At 33.1% G+C, this 20,441-nt stretch overlaps 1 protein-coding gene across 1 annotated transcript in view; it reads right to left on the bottom strand.

The window, feature by feature from the left end:
* LOC110891497 overlaps positions 1-20,236 on the bottom strand; it is a 32,264-nt gene extending 12,028 nt beyond the window's left edge. Inside the window, exons 1-6 of the mRNA XM_035980395.1 lie at positions 20,032-20,236; positions 18,783-19,716; positions 16,046-16,703; positions 15,696-15,946; positions 15,426-15,515; positions 6,538-6,624 (exon numbers count right to left, since the gene is read on the bottom strand). Of these exons, the coding sequence (XP_035836288.1) occupies positions 6,538-6,624; positions 15,426-15,515; positions 15,696-15,946; positions 16,046-16,703; positions 18,783-19,712 (2,016 nt within the window). The 5' untranslated portion in view covers positions 19,713-19,716; positions 20,032-20,236. The remainder of the gene's footprint in view (positions 1-6,537; positions 6,625-15,425; positions 15,516-15,695; positions 15,947-16,045; positions 16,704-18,782; positions 19,717-20,031) is intronic.
* Positions 20,237-20,441: the final 205 nt, after the last annotated feature.

Here is a 20,441-nt window from a genome sequence, read left to right as displayed (position 1 = left end):
ACTTCTTACAAATTAAGCACTTTGTACAGGATCCTAAACCTATATATATATATATATATATATATATATATATATATATATATATATATATATATATATATATATATATATATATATATATATATATATAGTGCGAGGTTCATTGGGGAACACTAAAAAAGTGGGGAACAGGGGAACACTCTTAAAAATTTAACTTAACATGTTAAAATAATTTTTTTTAAAAATCTTTTTCGGCGCTTTTCCTTATATATACTTGTAGAAGTATTTTTAATAAAAAAATCAAAAACAAAAAATATTAAAAAAACAATTAAAAAAGGCTAAAAATGTTTTTTTAGAAAAAATAATTTTTTTTGCTAGACTAGTTTCTCCTCTTTTTTATAAAGAAAAGCGCTGAAAAATTTAAAAAAAAAATTATTTTTAACATATTAAGTTAATTCTATAAGATATAACTGTTTTTTAAACATTTTTTTTTATATTTTTAGTTTTTGATTTTTTTTATCAAAAATGTTTCTACTTGTATTTATAAGAAAAAGCGCTGAAAAAAAATAGAAAAACATTTTTTTTAACATGTTAAGTATAATTTTTAAGAGTGTTCCCTCGTTCCCCACTTTTTAGTGTTCCTCAATGAACTCTCCCCTATATATATATATATATATATATATGGTAAGGTTCATGCGAGAACCACCTTTATTGTGAGAACCGCGAGAAACAATGTGAACACAACCTAAAATGGTTAAAACAAACCTAACCCCCCCACCCCCCCCCCCCCCCGAAAAAAAAACAGGCATTTTTGGTTGTGTTCACATTGGTTCTCGCAATAAAGGGTGATTCCTAACGGATCTTTGTCCTATATATATATTCTCGTAATAAAGGGTGGTTCCTAACGGATCTCTGTCCTATATATATATATATATATAGGGTAGGGCTAGATAGAAAACCCTATATATATAAAAAACCCGAGAAAACCCAAGCTCCCGACATTTTTTTTTTTTGAAAAAAATAACACATGTAATATACATGTTTTTAAGACTTTTGGGCCAAAAAAATCAAAAAAGCGCCGAAGGGATATTTAAAAAAAAAAAACAAGTTTCAGCAATTTTCAGCGAAATTATGGATTTTTTGCTTAACACGTGTTAGGAGCTGAAATTTGTTTATTTTTTTTTAAAAAATCCCTTCGGCGCTTTTTTGTTTTTTTGGCCCAAAACACTCTAAAACATGTATATTACATGTGTAATTTTTTTCAAAAAAAAAAATGTCGGGAGGTTGGGTAAAAATGGCTTCCCATTTGGGTTTCCAGAGTTTTCTAAGAATTTTAGGGTTTTTTATCTAGCATTATCCTATATATATATATATATATATATATATATATATATATATATATATATGTCACAAAGATCCGTTAGGAACCACCCTTTATTGCGAGAACCGCGAGAACCAATGTGAAGACAACCAAAAATGCCTAAAAATAGCTAAAAACACAAAAAAAAAAATTAATATTTTTTAGCTAAAATATATACACATAATAAATGATAAAATTATCCTAAACATAAAAATAAAAATATTGTTTATTAGGAGTTCTGCGAGTTCTGTAAATATTTATTGTTCTGAAATGATCATGGCCCTATATATATATAGGGTAGGGTTCCATCGTGAACAACCTCCTAAGAGTGAACTGCGTGAACAAATATGGACCCTTGATTTCCTTTTTAGTTGTTAAGGGTAGGATTGTAATTATATTAAAAATTAGATTTAAGTCATTATTTTAATAATTGAATTAAGTTACATCTTTCCTAATTTAAATTCATTATCCACATTATGTTTATTTATTAATAAGATAATTATCAAAACAAACAACAAATCACCAGATTTCAATTTTAATTTTTATTTCAGATTTCATCACCTGAATTCAAATTTTGATTTTTAAGATCCACGTAACCTTCATATTTCAACGGTATACACATGTATACTTGGATATAAATAGAACAGTACACATGTGTACTCAGCATCGTACATATGTGTATAGTAATTCACAGGTGTACATCAACATTTAATACAAAAAACATTCTGAGATATCACAAAAATAGACGATATACACATGTGTACATCGCATTAAATAGAGGGCAAAATCAGAATACACATGTGTACATCGCATTTAAACAAATAATTATTTTAATAATTGAATTAAGTTACATTTTTCCTAATCATTGATTTGATTTGTGAGAGATTTATGAAATCAATTTAAGAGGATAATTAATTACTTGATTTGTGAGAGATTTATGCAATCAATTTAAGATTGAAATTACACATATACCCTTTTTGTATTTAATTAAATGGAAAAAGTTAACCAAATAATTACCATCATGCCACTCACTTTAATCTCAAGATCATAAAAATGAAGGGCCCAGATCAGTTCACGCAGTTCACTCTTGGGATTTTGTTCACGTTTGAACCTAATCCTATATATATATATATATATATATATATATATATATATATATATATATATATATATAGGACAATGCTAGATAGAAAACCCTAGAAATTTGAGAAAACCCTAGAAAACCCAACCTCCCGACCTTTTTTTTTGAAAAAAATAACACATGTAATATACATGTTTTTAAGAGTTTTGAGTCAAAAAAATCAAAAAAGCGCCGAGTGGATGTTTTTAAAAAAAATAAACAAGTTTCAGCAACTTTCGTCACTAACATGTGTTAGACAAAAAAAGTGCTGAAACTTGTTTATTTAAAAAAAAAAAAACCACTCGGCGCTTTTTTGATTTTTTTGGCTCAAAACTCTTAAAAACATGTATATTACATGTGTTATTTTTTTCAAAAAAAAAAAGTCGGGAGGTTGGGTTTTCTCAAATTTTTAGGGTTTTCTACCTAGCCCTACCCTATATATATTCATGAGTAAAATGCCTGAATAGTCCCTGTGGTTTTGTAAAATAACACCTATAGTCCTCAACATTTGAAAATTACACTGGTGCTCCCTGTGGTTTGACGAGTTGTTACTCAGATAGTCCCTGGAGTGGGTGTCCGTTAGTTTTCTCCGTTAAATCCATGTAAAATTACTTATTTACCCCACACCCAACAATAACATGATGTAAATGTTTAAAACAACATCAATTAAAAATCATCATCCATCTTAAAGACGTGATTGTCCCCACCCCCATTCAATTTTACGTTACACACACACATCCCCTTCAGTCTCTCTTAATCAGCTCTAATGGTGAAACCCAAATCCATCAAGAATCACCCTCAATTTGTCCTCCTCTTCAACTTGAAAACCACCCCAAAAATCATCCTTCACACCTTCAACATACATCCTCTTATTGATCACTCTCGTACTCGCTTCGATCCTATGTTTTATGACAATCAATCCGTTCGTCATCAAGATCCACACATCTACACACTCACCTCTATGTGTACGGTGGTGGGTATTTCTACGGTTTATGTCGGTGGAGCGAGAATGTGACCGGCGGTGGTCAGGGGAACCGGTTCGTGGTCTAGTGTGGTGGGAATGGTCATGGTCGAGATGGTGGTGTCGGGGACGGTCACCGTCATCTCTGTCTCGTTTTCTGTCTCTGTCTCGATCTCTGTCTCTTCGATCGGCCATAGTTAGGGCAAAGATGTGGGTTGTTACAGAGGCGAAGTAGGGTTTCTATGAAGATTGTATTGTATATTTGTATGTATGTGTGTGATAATGTGTTTTAATTTAATAGTAAGTGCATTTTGGTAATTTAACATGGATTTAACGGTGAAAACAAACGGACATCCACTCCAAGGACTATCCGAGTAACAACTCGTCAAACCACAGGGAGCACCGGTGTAATTTTCAAAAGTTAGGGACTATATGTGTTATTTTACAAAACCACAAGGACTATCCGGGCATTTTACTCTACATTCATCCTTCAAGTTTCAACATTTTGAAAAGCACTATCTATCGCGTCCAATTTCTTGAAATAATTCCATGCCAATATGAGTTAAAAGTGAAACAAATCATTTTCTGAAAGTAAACAGAAAGCTTGCAGCCCCAATAATTTTCAAAGAGCTTAACCTATTTAATTTGTCCTCAACTAAAATGCAGCTTTATATGCGTTATTATTTTGAGTTCAAATTTGAACAGAAAAAAACTCTTTCATGAAAGTAAACCTAGAGAAAAGAATTAAGCCGCGTAGAATGTGGGGCGTTTTTGCCATCTGATATATATTCGTCGTTTTGAGTTTTGGCTTTTTGGAGGTAACAGAATGTTGCAATCTGTTCAATGGTTGAATTCAATAGTTTTTGTTTTGAATAGTTCTATTGTTATTGCTCAGGGTACAAATTTGAAGGTTTTATGTGGCAGTTTAATGGTCAATTGATTATTAGTGGTGATCAATTAAATATTAACAATGGACCAATGGATCGAGATAACATGGTTATTACAGAAAATACATCTTCAAAACCAATGTGGGAGTTCAAGTTGCAATCAGCGACCCTTGAGTACGTGAAGAGTTTTTATTTCCTTACGTCATGCTATCGTTGCAAACCTTAACTCAACTTAAAAATGGGTAAAACTAATTTTAAGCTATACGTTTTTATGTGTTTTGGTGGGTAGAAACAAGAGAAACAAGAGAGTTTATAATTGGTGGGTGTTGTTGGCCAGTGCAGATCTAAAAGAAAATTTTAGTAATATCTTAATTTTTTGGCAAATTGGATTTAAATAATCCCAACTTACACAATTTGGGCGATAATAATCCCAACTCAGTTATTGGCCGATAATAATCTGAACTGGTCTACTTTTGGCCGATAATAGTCCGCCGTTAAAAATAGCTTAACGGAGTTATGCTTTTTTCCGAATTACAAACCGATATTTTATGGATTTTGATTACAACGAAGATACGAGTCGATTTATGTAAAACTTACCTCGAAACGGTGCTTCAAACGGCTTGATTTTTGTTAATTGGAAGTTTAAACACCCGAATTGAAGCACCGTTTTTGTCGTTTGGGGTAGTATTTCGAGGTAAATTTTACATCAATAAACTCTTGTCCTCGTTCTAATCAAAAGCCCTAAAACATCGGTTTGTAATTCGGAAAAAAGCATAACTCCATTAAGCTATTTTTAACGACGGACTATTATCGGCCAAAAGTAGACCAGTTCGGATTATTATCAGCCAATAACTGAGTTGGGATTATTATCGGCCAAATTGAGTAAGTGGGGATTATTTAAATCCAATTTGCCTAATTTTTTTTTACCTAGGCTCATCCCTAAAATTTTCTTTTAACTTAGGTTTTTTTTTAATTTTTTTTTGGGGTGGGGGGGGGGGGGTAGGGGGTTGGCCGGTGTTTAGGTGTTTTTTGTAGTGTTGCACATGTGTAATACAAATTTGTTTTTTTTTTGTATTTTAAAATATTAGATTTACAGCTAAAAAATGTTAAAGAAATATATTTGTTGTGTTTTTTAAGCGTTTTTACGAGTTTTCGTGTTCTCGCAATAAAAGGAGTTTTTCTTGAACCCTCCCTTATATATATATATATATATATATATATATATATATATATATATATATGTATGTATAGGGAAAGATTAAAATGAGAACCACCTTGAGTTGCGAGAACCGCGAGAACTATTTGATCCGGCGCGATTTGGGCCAAGTTTTTTTTACACAAACGTAGATGAAAAAAATGTAAACAATTAGTAATAAGATTTAAAAAAATTTAAAAAAGAGTCGGTAGTTTTGACTCAAGCAAGTTTTTGTACGACAAACGTAAATTTTGGAAGAAAATAAATATTTTTTTACCTCTCATGTAAAAATGTGGGTGTGCGACTTTTTTTTTTTCAATTTTTCTTATTTTGCTGAAACAAGTGATTATTTTTACGACTTTTGTGAAAAAATAATTCGGAAAAACCTTTTGGATGGCCTAGTTCTCGCGGTTCTCGCAACTTATGGTGGTTCTCCTTTGAACCAAAGCCTATATATATATATATGTATATATATATATAAGGTTAAAGACCCTTGTATTATATGGGGTGAATAAAAAAATATTAAACAATTAGTAATAAGATTTAGAAATTATAATTAAGTGGAGGCTTAGGTGATGAGTTTCGAGATTGTGAATACGGTGGAATATCAAGGCAAACCCGACCTGAGTCACCAACACCAGAGGTAAAACTTTATAACAAAAAATGTTTTATCCTAGAACCCGTATAATATTATTAACCGGTGATATGAATGGGCAACAATGGATAGATTATACGGTTAAAGACTGGGTTCGTGGACTTCACATACATGTCGTATAAAAGATTAAAAGCGTGATACTGGCTAGATTTCTACAGCGTAACCTAGACAAATACACACAACCTATTAACTATATATCTTTTGCATCACTTAACTTTTGTTCAGATCATATATAAACTTCTACGATTTCATGGATATCCTTAATAAATTATGTAATATTTTATATCTTTTAAATATATTTATAACCAACTTGTGTGTTAATGATAAGTGCAACTAATTAATATAAGAGAATGATGAAAGGAAAAACATGAGGGTCTTACTAGAATTTCATGCGTTGATTGAAGCTCCAATGCTTCCTTAGGTTTAGCAATTACTTGGGTCGTATTTGGACGTTGTGTTTGCTCCTCCTTTAAGCAATAATATGGAGGAAAAAAAATTAGCTATAAAAAATTAAAAACTATAAACTGTTGATAAAATTAGAAATTACTAATAACATAAAACTTTCCACACTCTCCTAGTGATGTATAATTTTTTTATGGCACAATTGTGGTGTATATGGTAAATACGGAACAAGAAACGGTTTTCAAACAAGGAAATCTAAGTGGAGCAGATTATGGATAAGATCAAAAGCCTTGTTTTTTTTTTTTTTTTTTGGTTCACACGGTTGAAGTTTTAGTCCGCGATCGGTGTAAATTTAAGATTGTATAGTTTTTGATATAGTTTACCTCTAACATGTTTTTGTTGCCCCCTTTTTTCTTTTAGGGGGTCGTGGTGAATGAAATTTACCTTTAAAAATAGGTAAACTCTTCGTGTACATGTAGCCAACCACATGATTAATAGAATTTTTCAATGAACATTAATGGAAATTGTACAACCAAAGAATAGTTGTATTCTCATATCTCTTCCACTTCCTATTATAAAAAGATTAAATGTTATATAAATAGTTACCAAACATATTACATATACATATTACTTATTTAATACAAAATTTTCCCAAAATTTTTATTTATTATATCATACAGCTTTCAATTTGTTTGCCATATTTAGGATGCAATGTTAGATGTTTAACAATTAAGATGGTAAAATAGTGTGTTACAATAACAATGAACGGAGAGTTTGAGGGGTCCACCCTTAACTTTCTTGGTGAAATGCCAATTTTTTTGTTTGGTTTTACGCATATCTGTCAGTGTGGATTTGTTTTTTCTAAAGCTGCCACAGTTTACAACAAATTTTCTTTGGGATACCCCTAATGTTTCTTCTAGATTCGTTACCAGATGAACGTATGATTGCTATAATGAGTTAGATTGTATACATAGTACTAAAATACGAAAAAAAAAACATGTAGTATAATAGTATTAAAATTTAAAACTGCGTGTTTGGCTTCGTGCTCTAAGATCACATACTAATTGAACATAAACTAATCATGGTTAATAAACGGCCCCTTAATTGATAAGGTACTTTGGTAGCCTTGCCATGATAGGAAGACTCATTTGGGTGATATCCTAGAACTAAGCACTTTTGTAGTAATTTAATGTAATATGAAATTAAACTCATACAGACACGTAGTAAAGCAGTTATTTCGTGTCCCTTTTCACAAACGTATAATACATTCAGATTATGCGGTGGTTGTATTGAATTTTAAATTCAGTCATTAGACAATTAAGATTACAATACCCTGCATACATTCTTACTTATCACAAGGCAAGGCAGAGATGTTTAATGTTAGCATGTGCTTTTAAAGTCTAGTACTAATATCATATTTCTAAAGACTAAAATGGTGAAACACCAAAGGTCTAACTTTAATAAAGATGACTAATGATGGGGAAACGATCCTACAAAATGTTTGGTTGCTATTGACACCACGGCAAACCATTATATCCCCCAACAAAATTGCATACAGACTCAAAGAAAGTAATCGTTGATAGTCATTGTCTTAGCCTGGTATACGACGTCAACTATATAATGAACAGTGTCTCCTTTTATAAAAAAGAGTTAATTACACAAATGACTTCTGTGGTTTATACTTAATTTCGCCTTTGGTTACTAACTTTACGTTTTAACAGGTTTAGGTTACATGGTTTCAATTTTGTAACACCTTTGGGTACTAACACCAAAATTAGTTAATTAATAACTAAAATACCATTGCATTTTTTATGAGTTTATCAATGTAACACATTTGGGTACTAACACCTAATTTTATTTAAGTTTAAATCAATTTTACAAAATCTATTTTTTTTTATTTTCATCTTTTTATTATATCTCTTAATTAACATAAACTCTATTTATTTATTTTTTATTTTCATATTTTTATTAAATTTCTTATTTAACATAAAATATATTTGTTACACTAATATTTTTTTAAATAAAATCTATTAGCTATATAGTTTTATGTAAATTAATTTCTTACTCGTTTTAAATAATGTAAACCTTACTCGTTGTCAATTTTGGATTGAAATGATTGATAATAATAAATATCTTTCATTTAAAAGAATTTAAGCCTTTTTTTAACTCGTTTTTTTTTCATTTACATTTTACTATTTTAGAAAGATATTTAATTTACATAAAATTATATAGCTAGATATTTTAGATAAAACTATATAGCTAGGTAATTTAGATAAAACTAAAAAAATTTAAGCCTTTTTTTAACTCGTTTTTTTGTAAAAAAGATATTTAATTATAAAACTATATAGCTAGTAGATTTACTGGTGCAACTAGTACATTTTATGTAAATTAAATATCTTTCTAAAATCGTAAAATGTAAATGAAAAAAAACAAGTTAAAAATGGCTTAATTTTTTTTACATGAAAGATATTTTTTATTATTATTATCAATCATATATATCCAAAATTGAAAACAAGTAAGATTTACATTATTTAAAATTAGTAAGAAATTTAATTTACGTAAAACTATATAGCTAGTAGATTTTATTTAAAAAATTCTATTTAAAAAAATACTGGTGTAACAAGTAGATTTTATGTTAAATAAGAAATTTAATAAAAATATAAAAATAAAAAAATAAATAGACTTTATGTTAATTAAGAGATATAATAAAAAGATGAAAATATAAAAAATAAATATATTTTGTAAAATTGATTTAAACTTAAATAAAATTAGGTGTTAGTACCCAAATGTGTTACATGATAAACTTAAAAAAATGCAAGGGAATTTTAATCATTAATTAACTAATTTTGGTGTTAGTACCTAAAGGTGTTACAAAATTGAAACCATAGAACCTAAATCTGTTAAAAAATAAAGTTAGTACCCAAAAACGAAATTAGGTATAAACCACAAGACCTATTTGTGTAATTAACTCTATAAAAAAAATTTCTTACATCGTCTTAAGTTGATCAACTATATTTTCATATTTAAAGAAATTAAATTAAAACTTTGAAGATGAAAAACTAAGAAATATGAATAATAGATAAACCTTTCTAACAAATGCTATGTACATGTGGTACAATTTCATGCAATTTGCGTAGTGACACGACTTCATTAAGGGGCGGATCTATGTAGGAGCCAGGGGTTGCCCGGGATACCCCTCAACTTTATCGACCAAATACAAAAAAAACTTTGTTTTTCGTTTTGATGTATTCGGATACCTTTGAGCAAATATTAGGATACCCCTAGATATAAGATAGAGAAGAAATATGAAATATTTTTGAAGAAAAATGAGATCTCCGGCGTTGCAGAGCTAAGATGACCTTTGTGTTTTAAAACAAAAGATATTCTTATTATTATTTAGATTTATTTTCTTCATTGAAATATGGAAAGCTGTAACCCACGTGGCTAGCAGACTATCTTTCTTTTCTATTTTATTATTTACAGTTGCATTGTTAAGCTAAAATTCATTTATTTCTAAAAGTTAATGTCTATTCTAAGAAGTTAGCTTAAGTTATTATTCAATTACTTGTATATAGTAAACATCAATTATGATTTAGTGGTGATCACAGGTATTTAAGTTGCACTTATAGTGAGTTTGGGTGAGCTTTCCTCTCTAAGTCTTAAATTCGAGTCTGGTGATAGGGGTTTCTCATTAACAGATTTAAATGAGGGATCTATTGTGCGAGGCGCTCTCTAGCACGGAACCGGTTAAAATAACGTATGTTAGATCTCTCGATATTCGCGAATAATTCACACCTTTCAAAAAAACTTGTATAGTATTTAAGAAACTTATTATTTATTAGTTTATTAATTTTTTATTTTGTATAGAGCTTACTATTTATAACAAACCTTTAACATATTAAAAGATACAAAAACTTATGTTAGAGCCCGATCTGAACTGAGTCAGAATTTTTTATGTGCGCTTTAGTGAAACTGAAGCATCTAAATATAGTGACTTTATACAAATAAAATCATTGATCTGCCACTTATTGTACCGTAAAAAAAATTAATCTGTTTTATGAATGTACAATAAAAAATTGGGATACCCCTGAATTTTTTTTCTAGTTCCGCCACTGTCATTATCAAGAAGCACTAACATTATTGTAAGCATGATGAAAAACTGATACTTGAGAAGATGTAGATCTTTTATGTGACCTTACAATAACGATATACGAAGTTATATTCTCTAATAGAAGAAGCACTAACATTTTTGTAATTATGATACGTGGGTGTTTGGTTGCAAAAAACAAAATTAAATTTAACTAGGTTTATCATTGTCGCTGCGTTGTGGCAAACTTTTTTTCTTATTTAGTCTGTGTTTACATGTGTTTTGAAATCATTACGAGCGTGTTGCGCATGGAACCGTCGACAAGAATAACAAGAAAATGTAGGAGGATAGCCGAAAGAAAATCAACCAAAAAAAAGGTGTATGGTAATGATGTTGTTCATATGAAACCTGTGGTCGGAGATGAACAAATAGTACCGGGTACCGATTGTGACAAACGGTAATTTTTGGTTTATAATTACGCGTATACCGAACATTAAGACAATTATAAGTATTGTTTTAAGACACAAATTAACTTAATTAGACCTTTGAATTGCCTAGGAACGTCTATTCGACCTTACAGTACGCGAATGGTGATTTGCGGGAAACTTGACGAACATTAAACATTAAACGGTAACGAACTGACACCGAATGAAATATTGACAATGCCAAAAAATACGAGTTTTATACGTATATTTTTAAACACACGAATTGGTTATGCTGAATTATCATGCTTTCGAACGTCACAATATGCATACGTGAACGAAAAACGCGACTGTAGGAACACACCGACAAGGAAGTGGAAGCATCTGGCTCGTGTATTACATTAAATCTGAAATATTATGATATATTTAGCTTCGTAATCGAATTCTAATATTTACAGTTGAAATGGGACCGAAAAACGGACTAGAAACGACCACCGAAGTATTTTACGCAATTTTAACGCAACCGACAAAAGAAAGCGTCACACACCTACTTCCGACACTATTTTACATATTTCTGATCCTGAAATGACATTTTACGACATTACACGAAGTATGGATTCGAAAACGGGCATCGTATACGCATGGGCCGAACAAAACACAAGAAACGGGCTAATGGGCGTTGCGCCCAACCCACGTAAACCTAAGTATAAATACCCTATTATAACTCATCCTTCTCATTTCTTTCCCTAACCCTAGCCGCAACCCCCTTTCTTTCTCTAGAACTCCGACGGCGGATCACGGCGGTGCCAGCGAAGTCCTGCGGTGTTTTAGCGAAGGCGAACGGCGGCGCCGCCGCTCACGGCAGCTTTGGCGACAGAATTTCACAGCAGAACCAAGGCGTACCCCCTAAATCATCCTTTCCGAACCCGTTTCTGACACTAGTTTTCCCATACGAGCAACAGAGGTCGCGATTTCGAGCTCTGGTAGCCTGTCTCATGAGTTCGTCGCGGGTAAGTTAATCTCCTCCACTTTCTAAGCTTAGATCTGTTTAGATCTGGCTCACTTAAAGCTTCTTCTTTTGTTTTTTTTTCTTTTTAGTGGTGTTTGGGTTGTCGGTAATGGTGGTGGCCGGCGTGGTGATGTCGAGGTGGCTGAAGTGGGGATGACGGCAGCAGAGGGGAGCCGCCAGAGGGGGGCAGGGTGGTGGTGCGACGCCGCAGCCGGCGGCTCCAGGCCGGTAGTGGACGGTTTGGGTTGGGTCGGGTTGGCTTGGGTTTACATGGATCAAGGGGGACTCGGTTTTTCAGTTTGGGATTCGGGTCTCGACTCAGGTTCGGGTCAACAAGTCAAACTCGGTCAAAGCGAGTCAACATGGTCAAACCTGGTCAACGGGTCAGATTCGGTTCGGGTCAACAAGTTAACGCGAGTCTTGGTAAAATATAAAAAACGCAATATTACTATATAGTTTAGGGCTGTTCATGAACCGAGCCGAGCTAGGGCAAGCTCGGGCTCGGCTCGATTATAAACCGAGCTGGCTCAGCTCGGCACAGATTTGAAACCGAGCTGAAAGTCTAAGCTCGGGCTCGGCTTGGTTTTAAACCGAGCTGGCACGGCTCGGCTTGGTTTGACTCGATTTTAAAAATAAAAATTAATACATAGCTCTCAAAATTCAGTATTCTAAAATATTATTCAATACTTCAAAAGAACATATTCAAAATACGTTCAACCTAATACATTACAAGTCAAAATCATGCACAACAACGCAAAATAAGTTTTATATTTCAAGTAAATACAATATTTGTTCATTAGCACGACAATCAACCTTTAAATATGTCATATATATCAAACTACAAGCCTAAATACATGTAAATAATAATCACTTTTTGTAATATATTATATGTATATAAAAATAAAATATATTAAAAGTAAAATAATTCGAGCTAAGCCGAGCTACCAAGCGAGCCAAACCAAGCCAATTTGGCTCGTCATGAGCCGAGCCGAGCTAGGCTCACTTTCTTACCTACCGATCACTTTCAAACCGAGCCATATCGAGCGAGCTTTTCCGAGCTAAATCCGAGCGAGCTTCGAGCAAGCTCCGAGCCGCGTGCTTTTTGGACAGCCCTAATATAGTTATTTGAATTTTATCCTAAACCGATACCTAGCTCTAACCCGAATCAACTAACAAAATCGTTAAGAAAATAAAATTCTTGGACTTATACGTGATTTTGTTTATATAACTTGCATAAATACATATGTATATGTAGTGAAGAGTTCAAATTGAGTAGAATTTTTTTGTAAGAATAAAAAAAAGAAATTTCAACCAGTAAAAATGTTTCATTTTACTTCATTTAATTTTTTCATTTAATAATAGTGTAAGGGTATATTGGTAAAACTAGATAGATCATTAATTGGTAGTATTCCTTTTTAATAGCTAACTACATTAAATTTGTAACTTATTTTCAAAAAATAATATATAGTTTTCCAAAGATGAAAAAAAAATAATTTAAAGTGTAAGATAAATTACGACGTGTGTAAGATGAATTACGAGTTGCGTATGATGACTTTCAAAACGTGTAGGATAAATTTTGATGTGTGTAGGAAAAAAAAATAGTGTGGGGGATTATAGTTTGTATAACTAATTAATTAGTCAAAGATAATAATAAATGAGATGAGAAAAAGACTATTTAATGTTTTACAATTATATCCGGTGTTCTTTTTCTTCTCAAATGAACCTCCCCCTGTATATGTTTTAGTAAAAAACCGAACCAACACATGATATATATATATATATATATATATATATATATATAGGGTAAGGTTCATGCGAGAACCACCCTTATTGCGAGAACCGCGAGAACCAATGTGAACACAAAATAAAATCTAAAAAAAAAATCAAAAAAGCACTCAAAAATTATTTTTTTTTAATATTTTTCCGAAAAAATTCGCTATATTTAGTTACCCCCCCCCCCCCAAACATTTATCCATGCACATGTGCATATGTATCATTACTTCGACAAATTCGGTAATACGTTATCGGGAATAGACAATTGCACTTTAATTTACAATATCATTCATAATTCACTACTTTTTACATTACCAATATTCAAAATGCACATGTGCATCATTAGGTATAACCATGATATAACGTGTATTGTTACAAAAAGTTTGTGATTTTTGAATGGAGAAGTAGGCCCATATACATGTTTTTTGGTTAGTTATATCTAGTGGTTGATGGTTTGGTTATAGTTGTCAATTTATGATGTAATATGTTGATTGGATGGTATAAATGGTGTTTACATGCATGTAATAAAGTGAAAATATTGGTAATGGTATTGTATTATGGATGGTAGGAGGTAATGGTATTGTATTATGGATGGTAGGAGATAATGGTAGTGTATTATGGATGGTATGATAGATGAAAGGGAAAGTGTATTCAAAGTAGTGTACCAAAACACCTTATTTCATGTTAATACATATAGATGCACATGTGCATTTCTAATATTGGTAATGTAAAAACTATTGTATAACACATGATACTGTAAATGAAAGTGCAATTGTCTAATAATTGTAATGAATTACGGAATTTGTCAAAGAAATGACAAAAATGCACATGTGCATGTTTGTGTATTATGGATGGAATGATAGATGAAAGAGAAATTAGTGTACCAAAACACCTTATTTGATGTTGATACATATAGATACACATGTGCATTTCTAATATTGTTAACGTAAAAAGTAGTGTATTACACGTGGTAGTGTAAATGAAAGTGTAATTGTCTAATATTTGTAATGAATTACGGAATTTGTCAAAGAAAAGATACAAATGCACATGTGCATGGATAACTGTGACTCGGAAATTTTTTATTTTTTTTTGAAATTTTTTTTATTTTTTTATTTTTTTATTGTAAACTAAATATAGCGAATTTTACCAAAAAAAAAATAGTAAAAAAATATAAAAAAAATTTTTTTTGGGTGTTTTTTAGATTTTTTTAGGTATTACTGTTTGTGTTCACAGTCGCGGTTTTCGCAATAAAGGGTGGTTTTGTAACGGATCTTTGTCCTATATATATATATTGAATTTACGAGACGAGAAAGTGGCGTTTTGGATACAATGAAATATACACGTGTATTGTTACATTAGATTGTTGTGTTTTGAAATTTATCGACAATTTGTGATGTGCTTCCAAGTGCATATCTTGGTTGATGAGTTTATTCTAAAACACTTTGTGATGGGCTATCAATTGTATTTCTCGGCTATTCCTTTGACACGAATTACTAATTACAAAAGTAAGCATAAATTAATAGATATAAGAAAATGATATGAGAGTAGTGAAAAGAAAAGAATAAAATGTCTTACATGATTGTTCTCTTCATTCAACTGAAGTTCCAATGTTTTCTCAAGTTTACTGACAGCGTGGTCTGTTTCTGAGCCTTGCACTTGATCCCCCTTTAAGCAGTTATTTTAGGAAGGGAATTAGTTCTAAAAGCTAGAAATGAATGATAAAAACTTTATATTGGTGAAGCAAATAAAAAAAAACTAAGAAAACCAATAAACTCAAGACTGCCATTAGGGATAAATAGTATGAATACAAAAAGATTATCCTTTATAAATGCATATATATGTTACCTGGCTCATTTGAATAAATAATGCTTTCTCAAGTTCCTTAACGACGACTTTCATAGTTGGACGTTCGGCTTGAGTTGCTGCTACACACCGGTTTGCAATTTCAATATATATTTCCAGAGAACCCTTGTTGGGTCCTTTATTAGGAATAAAACTGCTTTCACCAATTTCTTCCATTATTATATGATCTATTATGTTCTCTAGTGTTCCAGTGTTGTAACTTTGTCTTGCCACAGATACTAGCCCTTTGTCACCTTCATTAACGTAAATCGGGTCATAGGCTAGTCTTCCACATAAAATTTCAAACAAAATTACTCCAAAACTATAAACATCTGATTCTCTTTTTAATGTACCACTCTTCTCATATTCGGGATCTATGTAGTAATATGAGCCAGCAATGTTTGTGAGATGTAGAGCTTCGCCATTTTGATTTGGAGGCAAGAATACAGAAAACCCAAACTCAACAATCTTTGCCCTCAAATTCTCGTCTAACCCAATGTTGTCACTCTTTATATCACGGTTTATTACAATCTTTTGGGCTTCCATCTCTGAGTGAAGGTAGTTCAATGCGTGTGCAACATCAATGCAAATTTTCAAACGTTTTTCCCACGTCAAAATACGCATGTCATTGACGTTTCCCAAATGATCACCAAGGAATCTATTAGAAACATTCTCAGTGACAAGGATCATCTCCGAACCTTCAACACAAAATCCAAGTAGAGTGATTATGTTATGATGCTTAACACTAGTAAGCATTTCAAGTTCTGTGAAAAATACTCCTTCTCCTTGCTCATCGTCTCTAGAAAGTATGCGTTTTATAAGCACAATGTTGTGTCTCTTGAGTGGTTCACCTTTATTCATCGCTTCTATGGGAGAAGTTTTTTCAAAATCAAAAGTTGCTCTATACAAATTACAGTATGCTGTAACGCCAATTTTGTATGTGTCTGAAAAATCATCGGTGGCCAATTTTATGCCACTAAGGTGAATCTTCAAGTGTTTCAAGTTCTCTATCTACATATATGTAACAAAGGAAAAACTGTCATAACTTGTTAGAAAAACATAAGTTAAAAAGAAATGGTCATTATTTTGTTAACCCTAGGGGTGAGCAAAAGGAAAAACCCGACCCTACCCGACCATTACCCGATCCGAGAACCAATCAAACATAAAATACAGAACCGATTCACTACCCTAAATATAGGGTCGGTTCCGGTCCATAGGTCCAAGTCGGGTTTCACCATTAAAAGAACCGAGAACCGACCCGACCCGACCCTATTTTATATGAAAAAATGGAACCAATCTAAATACCTAGGTACTTAGGTTCGGGTCGGGTTGGGTATATTTTCGGTTCGGTTCTCTGTTATTTTCGGTCCGGACCTAAACTTGCTCACCCCTAGTTGACCCCATTAGAAAATAAAGAGGACTTTGAACTGTTTTCTACTTCGAAGTTCATGTATAATATGTGTATACTTTATAAATATTTACGAAATCCGAAACAAGTTATTTTAATTAATAAACTAGAATGTAAGATAATAATAATTAGTATTCTTTGTGTTTTTTTTTTCAAAATTGGGTTAGGCCCTCCCAGATCTGACCCATTCTATGGTCTCGATTTTCCAACTAACATATAAAGTTAATTAGGACAATCCTTGGTAATTAGTAAGATTGATAAGGTGGTAATTAGAAAGATTGATAAGGTTAAATATAAATAAATGAATTAACGAATAAACTGAACAAAAAAATAAGTGATGGTCCCCATTCACCCAATCAAATAGTGTCACATCAATTCACCTAATTTGTTTACCTAATGCTTAAAAATGTTGGCGGTGGTTTACCTAATGGGGTTTAGGTAAAAACTATTACAAAAAAGAAAAAATGTGTGATTGGTTGAGAAGGAACGGACCCTACCACACACCCATCTATCTCCCCTTTCCCTCCCTCTCACCGAGTCGGTAAAGGTTCACCAAGATTGGCCTTCACGATCGGTAAACCAAAGGTTGGAGGCGGTGTTACCAATCGATAACCCGCTTTACCGAGGTGTTTATCGCACCACTCCGCTCACCCTTAGGTGAATTGATTTGGTATCAGAGCATAGGAGCATAACCACCACACAATAAAAACCGGATCCAAATTACACCCTAGTTGATGCCTGCTCAACCACCACATGTCTAAACCACCCTGTTGGGTTAATTAATTGATTTGTTGACCACGACCGAACGCTCCTATTGGGTTAATCTTGATGTTTCGGGTCGGTACGGGTCGAGTACGGGACAAGTCGGCCACGGATCAGGAGATTAATGGGACACGTGTGATGGGTCAACATGTACTGGCCTGGTTATGGAGCAAAATACTTGAATGGGCTGGATAACTGTTAAGTTTTAAACGGGTCAGATGGCCCAGTTTTGGTCTACATTTGACCTGGTATTGGATGACCGAGTTAGCTGGAATATGGACGTTAAGGGGCTGTGAATGTTGAAGTTTGTTGGAAAAAAGGGATACATGGTATAAGAGCGAGGGTCGAAAAATAGAGTAGTTAGTAGGTTTTTCAGTTTTTGTGTACCACATATTCAAGCAGTCTTCATCTTTATTTTTCTGCAAGTTATACTTCATATAGTTTTTTTACGTGAGATTTGAGTGTGTTCTTGGGCCTGAACCAACAAGTGGTATAAGAGCGAGGGTCGAAAAATGAGAGGGGTGAAGACGCTATTCACCGTTTTGAGAGTTGGTTACCAGAGGAGGGGAGTAGCCCTCTAAATTGCAGGGGGTGAGAAGATAGAGATAACGAGACGGATAGAGGTTATGGAAGTTCGAGGAAAGAAATAAGAGTAGTGGGTTCTGCGTGAACCGAACGCGGTTCTGAGTGAGCCGTGTGAAGAAGGAAGAAGATGATAAGAGTGATCATGGTAGAACTCTGTGTGAGCCATGATCATGTGAAGAAGACAACCATTTGGTGTTGTGTAGAGAAAGAATCAAAAGAAAAGTTCTGTGTGAACCAAAAAGGATCGAAAACCTTAGTGGTGCTGTGTGAATAGATTAGAAAAAAAAATAAAGTAATAACATCAAAGCAAAAGTAAAAAAAAAAATGGGTCTTACAAGATTTAAACGTTGAACTTGTTGAAGTTGAAAATCCTCAAGTTCGTTGACAATATTGTTTGTATCCATACGGTTTCTTCGCTCCCCATTTATGCAAGAATATGCTACTTTTGAGTATCTTTTGAGTGAATGCGGAGACATTTGATTCCATAGAGCAGGATGGATTATCTCCTTTAGCATTTTTTTTTCATAGTGATATATGGCCAATGGAGCTAGTAGCCTATTAGCATCATTCGGAACAAATGCTTTCCTCCCGCACAATATTTCAAATAAGACGACACCGAATGAGTAGATGTCCGACTTGTAGGTCACACCTTTGGTCTTTTCAATTTCCGGGTCCACATACCCTATTGTGCCAATAGGTTCAGAAAGGATGACCTGGTTCATTCGGTTAAGCGATTGTTTGATGGAAACTTTAAAACCGGATAACTTGGGTTCCCAGTTCTCGTCTAATAAAATTGTGGAGCTATTGATGTTAAGATGTATAACACCATAGCCACGTCCCTCGTTATAATGGAGGTAACTCAACGCACGAGCCACGTCTACAGATATCTTCAATCTTTGCGTCCATGTGAGGTTCGGGTTGCTTAGATGCTCCTTGAGACTTCCATTTTTGGCCTCATACGTGGTCACAATGATCTTCTCATGTTGTTCATCACAAAATCCGACAATAGAGACTATATTTGGATGCTTGAGATCTGAAAGCATTGAAACTTCGGTCCAGAACTCGACGACTCCTCCACCATGCTTACGATCTAACCTCAGCGCAGAAATCTTGATCAACTCCCCGGACCGCTGGAGTTGTCCTTTGTATACACGTCCCAATCCACCGCGTCCGATGATGTTATCATCAGCAAAGTTGTCGGTGGCCTTTACTACGTCTTCAAGTGGGATTTGTAAGTGAGCAAACTTGGCAATTGCTGTTGTCATGTTTCTGTTTATAAAGTAAAAAAGATTGAAAAATTATTGGATAACAAAGGATTGAGAAGGTAACTTATACATACGAGCCACCACACTATATATGAAAATTTTTGAAGCAATTTATTTTGAAAAATAAAAAAAAAAAAAAAAAAAAACTCTGTAAAAAATTATATCCTTTTTTTTTAGATTTCAAAAGTATTGTAACCGGGTTAGTAATCCCGGGTTCTCGTTTCTTCGTTGATTTATCAAAACCACCTTAGAAAGTTTTTGTAGTGCCAAACAAACAGAGAGGGGCCGGTAATAGTTAAAATGGGTTGAAGGTGGGAACCTGGTAATGGGTATGAAAAGGCTCTGAACAGAAGCAGCGGCTAGCGGTAGATGAGATCTTGACAACAGCGAGCGGCAGTGGAAGAGATCCAGATAGCAAGTGATCGAAGGGCAGTGGCGTGAGAGGGATTTGGAGATGTTGACGGAATGTGGGTGAGAGGGAATCAAAGGGAAAGGCAGTGGGAACGAGTGTAAATATAACAGTGTTCAGGGGTGGGTAGAGAGAGTACCCTCCTGCCTTTTTTTCTTATTTCTTATAAAATACACTTTAAATATTATTTTGTTTTTTTAAATATTACCCCCCCCCCTCTCCAAGTTACTTATTTAAATTGTTTGGCTAAGGTTAAAATTTGAAAGGGATGCAAATGCCAATGGAAACAACTAATTCTTGTATGATATAAAAGATCAGAA

The sequence above is a fragment of the Helianthus annuus genome, chromosome 11, assembly GCF_002127325.2.
Source record: "Helianthus annuus cultivar XRQ/B chromosome 11, HanXRQr2.0-SUNRISE, whole genome shotgun sequence".
Classification (NCBI taxonomy): domain Eukaryota; kingdom Viridiplantae; phylum Streptophyta; class Magnoliopsida; order Asterales; family Asteraceae; genus Helianthus; species Helianthus annuus.
Note: the sequence above shows the minus strand (reverse complement) of the source record. Positions and strands in the feature narration are given on the sequence as shown.